Source organism: Alosa sapidissima, chromosome 7, assembly GCF_018492685.1.
Source record: "Alosa sapidissima isolate fAloSap1 chromosome 7, fAloSap1.pri, whole genome shotgun sequence".
NCBI lineage: Eukaryota > Metazoa > Chordata > Actinopteri > Clupeiformes > Clupeidae > Alosa > Alosa sapidissima.
Window position 1 is genome coordinate 38,954,696 of NC_055963.1, and position 12,360 is coordinate 38,967,055.

At 37.9% G+C, this 12,360-nt stretch overlaps 1 protein-coding gene across 3 annotated transcripts in view; it reads left to right on the top strand.

Annotated features, from left to right (window-relative positions):
• The window catches only part of mib2 (MIB E3 ubiquitin protein ligase 2), a 257,636-nt gene that overhangs the window by 59,484 nt on the left and 185,792 nt on the right, over nucleotides 1-12,360 (top strand). For 2 of the 3 annotated variants that reach the window (XM_042098212.1, XM_042098210.1), the window contains exons 5-7: nucleotides 4,297-4,491; nucleotides 4,604-4,746; nucleotides 9,264-9,371. In XM_042098212.1, coding sequence (XP_041954146.1) covers nucleotides 4,297-4,491; nucleotides 4,604-4,746; nucleotides 9,264-9,371 — 446 coding nt within the window. The remainder of the gene's footprint in view (nucleotides 1-4,296; nucleotides 4,492-4,603; nucleotides 4,747-9,263; nucleotides 9,372-12,360) is intronic. The other variant, XM_042098211.1, reaches the window with a different exon arrangement.

The window sequence follows — 12,360 nt, forward strand, 5'->3', positions numbered from 1 at the left end:
TTGTCTTGATAAGACTCCTTAAAATAAGTTAAAATCTTCTTAAATTAAGTCAAAATGATCTTTTGAGAGGGCACTAGGTAAGTCTTTTCATACTAAAAACAATACCAAAAAGATTTTTTAATCTTAATATAAGATCAATAACACTTGGTTAGAATTCATTTTTTGCAGTGCTTATAACACTCTATGAGTGCAGTCATGCCTATTTAAATAGTCTTATAATAGACTAAGTCAGCCATTGTAATGCTTTTATATGTTTTATATGCATTTATGAATGTTTATTTGATATATGTAATGATTTATGGGAACGGGGTTCATAGAGAGCTGCAGTTTGTTTATTTTTTTCAAAAGTAGAATTGTTTATTTAGAAGTAGAATTATTTAAGGTTCATTTGAAGTTGATAAGATATTTAAAGCTCAGGGATATATGAAGGTGCTATGCCATTTAGAGCTTTGTAGGTAATTAACACAACCTTAAATTCAATTCTATAGAAAACAGCAGTGGCGGTTCTGGACCAATTTTACTGCAGGGGCCAGTGTTTTGATCAGAGGAGCATATTCAGCCCAGGACGAAAGAGGCAAAGACAGTCTTTAAGCGTTCAAAACTTTTAGGCTACTTATCTCATTTTCTGAATGTATTATCACAATACAATATAAATGCATGGCTCTCAAATTTCAGCTCAGCTTGGGGTGAAATTTTTCCCCTGGGGGAGGAGGAGGGGATACCACTTTTATATTTTGTATTGATCTAGTGGGTCATTAGACATTAGATCATTTTTATAAGCAAAAGTGGGTCATTAGATGCCATGTCTTCCATTTACATGATAACATGTATGCATACTTTTAGATGTGCCTGTGTGTCTGACAGTGACGTGTGTCTGCAGGGACAGAGAGAGATAGAGAGATACATGTATAAGAGGTATAGACTTCAAATAATAACATCATGGATAGCCTACACATTATCTTTAAATCACCTGAATAGCACTCAACAGGAGCTGTTATGTCCTCACTATCTCTTACTTAAGAAGGCCTATCTTCTTTTCCTGACATCTTTTGGTGGCTCTTCTTCCTCCATCTCACACATGTCTGTACAATGTCTGTTTTTTGAGCTGTTGAATTTTTAAAAGTATTAAAAACTCCACTGGTGTTAGTTTACTTAATAAATAGGCTATTTTATGTCAAAATAGTAAACCTTCCATCATTGCTACATGTATGATAAATCATTCATACACTTGATGCAACATAATCAGAGGTTAGTTGGCCATTGAGCATGACTCCTAAGCAGAGATGTAAAAGTCTGGTTCAGGCTAACGGTATAAATTAGTTTTACGGCCGGCAGATATATCAGACCAGACGCTATTAATGGTTACAACAATGGCATAATCAGATAGTAAATTGTTTATTTCTAATCTGTAATCTACAAATCTAAGCAAAATAAGGTCACACAAATGACATTTTAAACAGATTCAGCAGCCATTACCAATGTCATCCGCCATGATTGTTTACCTTTCACAGCTGTTTCAGATGTTGCCGCAAGGGATTATGGGTAGGAGGGAGCATGAAGTTTGCATTGATGCTGCCTTCAAAAATGACCGTTATTTGGGAATTCTAAGATATCTTAAAAGGCAGCAGAATTTGTTTTTTCGGTTTCGAACCGCACTTGCTGCCTTGCTCCCCAGTTAGATATCTTAAAAGGCAGCAACTTTACCCGTTTCGAACACACCCTATGTCTGAGAGATATTCAGAGATTGTTGCAGAGACTGAGGGGTCATATACATAGCATAGTTAGGTGGTGTAAATAGCAAGGAGCAAGCCCTAGCACCGAGCCCTGGGGCACTTCTGTGATGAGGTAGTGAGATGTGGATGGCTGTCCTAGCCAGGACATGTTGAACAAGCGCCCTGTGAGGTCGGATTCTCTCCTGGGGGCAGTTCAGCGAAAAGAGGAGGCGTGTTCCGGCGCAAACGTTCCCTGGTGCTATTTTGCAGATTCAGAAAACAATTCCACCACAGACCACTAAAAACCTATTCTAAAGTCAGTGGCGCATTATTCAGATGTTATTTTAAGGGTGCATGCATGGCCACAGGGGCACCTGCAGGACTGAATGAATGCTATGCACACCCATCTACAGACACCCCTGTGAACGCACTGAAACATTCAAAGCATTGATAATATTTGTCCGTTTCCCGGTTTCGTTTGTGCGTTGGTCACCTAAAAAGTAGCCATATACCACATCCACATGCAATATCTTTACAACAACGCCTAATAAAGATCTATTCATTTGGACAACTTTATACAGCCCTATAAAGGCTAAAGTTACCTTTAGTTTTGTCCCAATTTACGGTTGTGTATGGCTTTAAACATCGTGTTAGCTTTAACATCAGCCTATAATCATTATTCCAGCTGTAACGCTAATGTTTTGACAAGCACCACAATTTTGCCTACCTTGCCCATCTGAAATAACTCCAAGCTTTGCTGCCTCCATCCTTTGATCCCTCCATCCTTTCGTTGTTTTCAAAAACGTTTTATATCCATGATGGCCTTGAAGTCTTGAGTTAGTGAATTAGCTTAAATCAGTTTATTGTGTGCAGCAACCATAGATAGTCAAAGAAAGTAGCAAGTAGCCTACAATTTCTGTAATTGCTGCGTCTGTGCGTTGTTATTCTCTCTACACTGCAAAAACTGCTTATCTAACAAAATCTAGTGTTATTAATCTTATATCAAGATAAAAAAAAAGATAAAAAAACTAGTTGGTATTGTTTTCAGTATAAAGAGACTTACCTAGCACTTTCTTGTGAAATCATTTGACTTAATTAAAAAAAAAAACGACTTATTTTAAGACATCTCATCTTGAAAACAAGCAAATTTGTCTGCCAGTGCGTTAAGCAAATTTGTCCTAAAAACAAGCAAATTTGTCTGCCAGTGCGTTGAGCAAATTTGTCTTGATAAGACTCCTTAAAATAAGTTAAAGTCTTCTTAAATTAAGTCAAAATGATCTTTTGAGAGGGCGCTAGGTAAGTCTTTTCATACTAAAAACAATACCAAAAAGATTTTTTAATCTTAATATAAGATCATTAACACTTGGTTAGAATTCATTTTTTGCAGTGCAAATCTGAGGTGCTATATGAGTTTCTCTACCAAATGTGATGCTTTTATCATAAAGTGATCAATTATTATGAACATTTGAGCTTCATTAAGGTATATGAATAGTCACAGAGGTCAAGCACCCTATTTACCTATTTATTCTTCAACATGGTAAAATAATGTAAATAGTAGTGTAGTGTATTGACCTTGGTAAGTCAGGAAATTGGTTTATAAAACAGGCACAGAAAATCACAATATTTACAGTTACAACCTTTTCGAACTCTCAAAGGGAGAGTACAAAAAGATATACAATGGTTATTACACTGTTAAAAATAATTCTGTAAGGAATGATGTGATGCTGAGTCACAGCATCACACTCTTCTCAAACTCCTATTTGCTTTCAGAAGGCTGATAGGCTGCAGAGAAATGCTCAAAAACTCCAGAGACATTCAGTGAATGTAGGCTACACTGTGCATGCAGTTAGCTTGCAAGGTTTAAGCAAGTTTTGGAAATGAAAGAAAATGACAGATGTTTCAAATTACCGCAACAATATCTATTGACCCAGTGATATTTGTGCTTAGTTGGTGCATAGGCTAACTATAGGCTAACATGAATAACCCACTCCTAGTGAATTATTCTAAGGGTGTCAGACTGGGTAATGCATATCGCATAGAGAAGAGAAGGGTACATATCCTCTTATCTAACTAGATGGCAAATAAGCAAATTCCCCTAAAAGTTTGCTCTGTTCAGCATTCAAATTAGGGCCCATGATGAGAGTTTGGCCAAGAGGCCATGGTTTATGAAGTTCAATACAGCAAATTGCATTTTGAAAGGTTGGTAACCATTGTTGTGTGCATTTTTGTAATGGATGTCACAACCACCTTCTAAAACAGAAAATGTGGTGCCTGTCAGGTGGTGTGATTTTAAACTGTTCCTACTGATCCTGTGGCATTTTGGGTTTGTGCAACTTTTAGATACTAATTTGCATTTTTTACTTGACATAATTATTTGACTTTATATTTGTTGCAGCTGAGTGGATACTCTTCAGTGTCATCCACTTTTCACCTGTCTAATTTCAACCCCACTTCTCACCAAGACACACTGTTTTCTGATATAGTTTCTGCTTCTGCAAGTTTTCTTTTCAAGTGTGTGTTTGTGCATATGTATGGATATTATGTGTGTTTGCACATGTGTGTTTGTGGGTACGCAAACCATCAGGAGGAGAGGGGAAGATTGGCAAGGTGGTGGACATCCGTGGGTGGGACACAGAGTCTGGTCGTAGCGTAGCCAGTGTCACTTGGTCCAATGGTACCACCAATGTGTACCGGATGGGCCACAAGGGCAAAGTGGACCTAAAGTACGTCTCTGATGTTCAGGGTGGATTCTACTACAAAGAGCACCTTCCAAATCTAGGTAATATGGAAAAATATTTGTTCATATGGTGAATTTTAATTACTTATTACCTGAGTTCTCGTCAGCCCACAGTTTGTTTTTGCTCCTGTGCTTGGACTTTGTGCGTCTCCAGGTGAACATGCAGAATTACAAAGGCAGGAGAGTACAGATGGGCATGTCTTCCAGCAAGGAGACAAAGTCAAATGTCTCCTGGAAGTGGACATCCTTAAACAAATGCAGGAAGGACATGGAGGGTGGAACCCCAAAATGGCAGAGGTACTTACACCTAACTTCTAGTTTAAGAATAAATATTTCTAGCAAGTTGGCAAGTTTGGTGAGACTGAAAAAGTCACCTTTAAACAGAGCCCTCAAAGAGTCTTGGTGGTGACTTTTTTGAGTCCTTGTGAGCTCCTTTTGCGTTCCCACACAAGGACAGTCATCTAAATAGAAAATAGGAGAGGTCCAAGTACCACTCCCTGAGGTATATTTGTGGAGATATGGGGAGATTTTGACATATGTCTCTGCCAAGACACACTGAATGGACATTCACTTATGTATGATTAAAAAAAAATGCTTTCCCTTTCCGTAATTTCCCAACTATTAGCTGCTGTTTATACATTGATTTCGCAAAATGTCTTCAGCTACAAGGTAAATACATGGGGGCAGTTAATATGGTATTACTATGGTTTTGTTTTTTTTAACTTGCATAAAACACTGTCCTTTGGTTTATACAGAATGCGGCTAATACACAGGAAATTGTTGTAAATTTGAGTGTAGAGTTTTGATTTGATTTGATCTATTTAATTGTATCAAGAATGCCTTACACATGCAAAGACATCAGATACAATCGAAGATGAAAAAAAAACACAATAAGTCCAGGACTTATTTCCAGTGTGGTCGTCAACACATAACACCAGGACAAGACAAGACACTCACAGAGTGTGTGATAATCAATAACATATCATAAACACATTTTTCTTAAATAAATAAAAATGAAAAATGTTTTATTATTCAGCTACCCTCGCTAGTTACCAGACCTTGATTCTCTTTTTAAACGAGTTCAGGTTGGAAATGACTTTAATTTGCTGGTCTAACTTGTTCCACTGAACTGCACCTATATAGGTAAAGGTTAATTTCCCTAACAATGTCTTAAATTTATAAGGACACAAATCTGATATGCTGCCACAAGTGCAAATATTGTGTGTGTCCTTTTCCTTAGTAATAAGACCCTCCAAAAAATTGGGACACTACCAAACAATATTTTATGGATCATGGTCAGCCTTGACATAACAGGACAAGACTCAACAGGGAGCCAGTTGAGCTCAGATTGTGACCAACCTACAGTATATGAGACCTATATGAGACTGAAGTAGAATAAGGGGACAATACAGACTGATAGTAGTCATAGGGTTCTCTGGATTTACGACTAGGAGTCACTAGGAGTTTATTCATTTAAAGGGGGAATCCAAACCATGTTAGGGTCTAGTTTTGGATGATAACAAGTGTACAGCAAATGTCGCGATGCAAATGTTACAAACATTTCCCAATCGATAGTTGCCAGACTCTATTCACTTTGTGAAAGAGTCTGGATATTTCCAGGCTAGCACTGCATTAAAACCAGACCTGTTTCTGTAAGGAAAATCATTGTATGGGCTCTGGTAAACCTCTGATAACCATCTCTTATGTATGAGCACAGTTTGATACTCAGTTCACAAATGCTAGTCAGACTTCACGACGCAAAAGGAAAATGTATTTAGAGGTGATACAAAAATACCACCGTCTTATCTGGGCCTGAGCCGGTTTAAAATTAACTGAGGTAAAGTGGAAAAAGGTTCTGTGGTGAGATCAGCAAACATTTGTCATTATTTTTGGAAATCATGGACTCCTCTGGGCTAAAGTAGAGAGGGCCTATAGTGCTCAGCCAAAACCCAGCATCTATGACAGTGTGGAGGTGCATTAATGCCTACAGCCTGGGCATCCTGGGTACATCTGGCAAGGCACAATCAATTCTGAATGATGTATCCCTAACGGAATCCATGTCTTCGCCAAAAATGACAAAATACGATGTTATATAATGCAAATGAACGGCAAATTCTGAAATATAGCCTGAAATGAGATGTTATTATCATTGAGACAACAGGGGTATACAAAAAATTCTGATTGTAGCTTACAGCAGTCGACTATTTAGGTTAAATTTATAACGTTGTGGACGGCCACCAAGCGTCTTCTGCCCCACGGCTGCGCGCGCATCTAGTTTTGTTGGTAAACGAGAAACCTGTGTATACTGCCATCCAGGCAATGTATTTTAGGGGAAGACCTCGAATATTTCAGGAAAACAATGCAATACAGTATTTCTCCATAAAGGAAGAGTTGTTGAGCAACTGAAATCCTATATCGGGCAGGAATGGGACAATATTTCATTCTCATATCTCAAGCAACTGGTCTCCTCAGTTCCTAAACATTTATAGAATATTGTTAAATGAAGAGGTGAAGCAGCACAGTGGTAAACATGCCCCCGTCCAACTTTTTTTTGAAACATGTTGCCAGCATCAAATGCAAATATATATATTAAATCAGATTATCAAAATAATCTGGTGCGTTAGATATTTTCGCTGGTCGGCCTGTTTGGGTCTCTTATTGCCAAGCCAATTTGATGAACGGCATATTGTATAGTTAATGCATCAAGACTACTACTATGCACTAATGGCCTATGCAGATTACACAATTTTTTTGTGTTCCATGATGGTCTTTTACGATTGACAAGATTGTGTAGCCTACCTATCGTAGCCTTCTCGACGCGTGTTGTCATAGTGTCAGTGTCAACACGGAAGTCTTAAGAGATTCCCCAAAAATTCTGACATGCTAAACTTTTGGTCGTGGAGTCGTGGAGCGTCGCAACCAATGAATCACGGGTCGTAAGATGCTTCAGTTTCTGAACTTCTGAAGTTGACTTGAAGAAGAGTTTGTAGTCTACTGTATGATTTTTAAAAGTTTCATGGATTTCATCAAGAAACAGTGTCACTTTTAAGGAGGTTAAGTACTGAGAACTTTCTTGTTTGTGCACTGACCCACCGGTGCTAGTGTGTAGCATGATGTTGCTTGGTATTAAATTAGCTGAATATGTGTCATCCATATTGGAGCACACTGCAAAAACTGCTTATCTAACCAAGTATTATTAATTTTATATCAAGACTTACCTCAGATGTTTTAATCTTAATATAAGATCAATAACACTTGGTTAGAATTAATTTTTTGCAGTGCACCCAATGTAACAATTAGTGCTGTCAGTTAAATGCGTTATTAACGGCATTAACGCAAACCCATTTTAATGGCGTCAATTTTTTTATCACGAGATTAACGTTCTTTTTGGCCTAGCAAACTTTGTAGTTTTTTCACATGCTGTTGCAACAACTAGTAACGTTAGAAAAACTACAACACCACACCGGATCTAGCTAGACAGGAAACAAAACAATAGGCATGCGCACACACTTGTTAGGGCTTGTAAGCCGGCCAAAGAGTAGTAGGCTAACGCATCGCGTGCTGCCAAAGGTGTTTTATTTTACACAGTCACTTGTTCTGTTATCAACAATCCTCTTTCACTGCTACCCTTTTGACCCTTTCTTGTCTTCAAACTGCCACAGACACTTCCTAGCAAAGATTCTAAGAACTTTGCTTCCTACTGTAGTAGGCTTCTGCCTAGTCTTCCTCCTGTAGTCATAATAAACACCAATGCAGTTCTGAACTCCCAGTCGGCTGAATGGTGCTTTAAATCCGTTTAAATCGCGGTGCACTCTGCTTTCGACATTCAATTACATTAGATTCCATTCTTCTCAATACAACTCCGCACACCAGTATCTTATTTTGCCGCCGTGTAAATCATGATTCGGTTCTATTTGGTTGGCGCCGATCCATAAAATCCATTGTTTATCCAGTGTTAAAAACTTTGGCACTGATGTGTGTGGCAAGTGACAGTGCACTATAGACTGTAGTCTATAAAATAGCAGTGCACTCATGCCGGTGCTGGTGTCGGCTTAGTCAACATGGAATTAAAATATCACTGAAGCACTTCAAGTTTAAGCTTTAATCTAGCCTATAAGATAAATTTTGTTTACACTCACACTGTTATACGTAAACTGAACATGGGAATATGGACTAGGCTATTTCTGTTTGTTATATGCACTTCATTGAAATGTGCTTTAGGCCTAGGCCTAAGCTACATTTTGCACACTTGTGCATATTTCTCAATATGACAAGTTCCTTATTTTCAACTGAACACAAAGATAATGGCATGCACTTCTGCTGTAGCATTTATTTCAGTTTGTATCAGCTATATTTCTGAATAATAAATTGTGTTGCCTCAGGTCTGCTGCACATCTTTTGAAATTTGATTTGAAATAATCAAATAGACCTATGTCTTAAAGTTGAGTTAATAAAGTAACGTGCTTGGTTTTCATTGAATCCCAATCAAGATACACTAGTAATAATTGCTTTATATTGTTAATATGGACTTCAGAATTCATTCTTCAGTTCAGAAATAATATAATTTATCATGGGATAAAATAAGATTAATTGCGATTAACTTTAGAAATTAGATAGATAGATAGATAGATAGATAGATAGATAGATAGATAGATAAATTCAGCGTTTAATCACGATTATTTAGTAACAATATAATTTAATATAAACATAAACAAAATCCATTATTTATTTTATGTTATGAACTTATTTATTTATTATTTATTTATTGTTGTTAAATATGTCTGTAAGAGATATACCTGTGTTTGGATTTACAGTACATTAGCAGAATCGGAACCATCCACAGGATCACAGAAAGGGGTGATGTCCGTGTGCAGTATACCAATAATATTCGCTGGACATATCACCCTGGGGCTCTTACCAAGGTGAGACCTCAGCTATGGCTGAGTCCTTTGTTTTAACAATTCATTACTAATAGTTAGTTAACTGTTGTTATCCTTTAATAACATTAACTAACTGTTAACATGTAAGTGTTAATAAGCAGCGTGTTAATGCTTGTTAATGGTGTATAAGACAAAGAAATGGATAACTAATACGCTTATAAGACCTTTCTTACCTATTTGTAGTACATTTTGCAGCCCCCCAATCTAAAGCGAGGACCATGTAGCCTATAGTTCCACAAGCCCAACCTTCTATCTCTATATATCTACTGTATCTATCTATCTAACTCAGTTAAGCTGTGAGAAATGCACCTTCAAAATTGCTGCAGCAAGCAGGCATCGAACCCCGGTCTCCTGCGTCAAAGAGTGGCTACTTACTGAGCTACATTCCTATCTGTAGTATTGGTGAAATTGTTCATGTTGATTCTATATTCCGATAATGTTCTATATCATACCAGTTATGGATAAATGTTTTGTTTTTTATTCAGTCATTCGAACATTATTGTGGTAAGTGTTGCTTTCACCACGTTAAAGTTTGTTTCACTTTGCCAATGAGTTCAACTAATAGACACATGCAAATGCGTGTAGGCTATACTCTGCTAGGTTTTAGTAAAGCATGGTTTAGTGGAATAACTGTTTCATACTGTCAAATGCATTCTCAATTAAATGGAGTAACGTAGTTAGATCTGCTGCAATGGAGATACTATGTATACATAGTATGTTACATCGATGTAACAAGCTGTTGACATTGTAAACGTTCTCTAATAAGAGTTTAAAGCAGTTTGCAGTAGCCTAAAGTTAACCACAACGTTGTCTATCGCTGGAACAAAATAGCGAGCGGCCTATGATAACCTAATTAAATGCTCGGCAGGCTGGATTAAAGTGTGTGGCTGGCCGGATGTATGATAAACTAATGCTTGGCGGGCCGGATTAAAGTGCGTGGCAGGCTGCAGTTTAAAGGGAATGACATTCTCATTGGTGACTGATTTAAGAAATCTAGGAACGCTTTGTTGCACCATCCGCCCGATGTTTGATAACGAAAACACTCCCAACGTGGACTGGACATCCTACTAAATTAATATATATATTATAATTAATAAGCTTTTGGCTAGTGGCCGTGTGTTTTTGACCATGATAATAGGGTTCATAGTGCGTTGTGGACATTATCAATTTTTACGGACTTTTCCTAGACGATTGATCTGATTCATGTCAAAGTTGGTACATATGATGCCAAGATGTTGTTGATTTTAAATTGTGAAGCTTTTTTTGATATGATGTAATTTGACAAAATGGCGAAACTATGAATTTTAATACCCTGCCACATAAACAATAAATGTGTCATAAATTCACCATGCATTGCTTGAAATGTTTTAAATGTCACAGGTTATTGAATACCATGGTACTGATGATATTCATATGCCTGTGAGGGACCGAGGCGACCACCCCACGTTTAGGGAGGTGCGCCACTGGATTAGGTGGTGTTGAGGGAAGGCAGGAGACAGCAGTTCCATACAAAAATATAATTTATTTTGTCCATAAGCAAACGGGCAGATCCAGGACCACAATTGGGGTCCAAAACATGAAATACAGGGTTCTTCAGTCAACAAACATGTACCATGCCATTAAACTAGGCACCCGGAACCTACTCTTTGAGGCTCCCTGTCCAAACAAGGCGACCTTGTAACTTTGGACCTCACACTCAAACCTTGCCTCACAACAAGCAAGGTTAACTTAATATTAAACAAACAAACAAACTGTATGATCCCTGGTTCTCCTGTGTTTCCAGTCTATTGTCTAGTCTCTCTCCTGTGTGAAATAAGCCTGCCTTTAAATAGGCTAGGCAATTACCCAATTAAATCTTGGGCTAAACCATTATAGGGCATGGGGGGGTGGGGGGGGTCTATACCATTAACCCAATCACAGTTAAAATTAACAGCTTGTTCCCAAAACAGTAGACAGGTGAAAAGGAGAGCGCTCCTTTTCCACATGCCCATAATGCATATTTGGCATAGCGCCACCAACTGGAATGGCAATTACACTGATGTCACATGATCAATTTTAACATACTCCTCCTATCCTACACTTTGTCAGATTCATGTGAAATTTGGCAAACATGATGCCAAGATGTTGCTGATGTTAAATTGTGAGGGGATTTTTGATATGTTGTAATGTTGAAATAGCGAAATAATGAATAATGAATGCCTTTTGAATGGGAATCTTAGGGGCACTACTATTTTGATACATGATCGCGTCAAAATCACTATTTTTAAAACACTAAGAAGGCTTGACACAACATGAAACGTTGATCGAAGTATCATCAGTGTCTCTACACATTAACTCGAGCATTGAGAACATTGTTTGTGTACACATAGTTTACTAAAAAGGTTTTGGACAACTCACTCCTTGACTGGCAAGATGGCGGCAAGCAGAAAAACCAAGTGAGTTGTTCAAAACCTTTCTTTTAGTAAACTCTGATACTCAAAATAGGGGAGGGGGAGGTGTAAGTGTAAAGATATAACAAAATATTAGTTAATATAAATCTGATGATCCACATGCTCAAACTGCAAACCTAGTCTAGCACCACCAGCTGACCAAACAGAAAGTGTGCCTAATTAATGTGTGTGGTATAGCGCCACCAACTGACAATAGGATTTTTAAAATTTATTTTCGATATTGATATCAGATTCATTAGATTAATTCAGTTTAGGTGCATGTCAACTGTTATCTGCATTGCACTGCATATCACAAAATGTATGTACAGTGGGCAGTGCTTCGACTTGGCCAGCTTCCCTCGCAGTCCACGTGCGGGATCACACGGTATCACGCAACTTTAATTTGTATTTTTCCAGTGACGCTGCAACGACGCTGCAACAAACCAAACAACCGGCAGATGAGCAGGGTCTCTCGTAAAAAGAAATGGAGCCTGGAAAACCCTACATAGACTTCACTACAGACTTTAACAGACTGGTTTAGA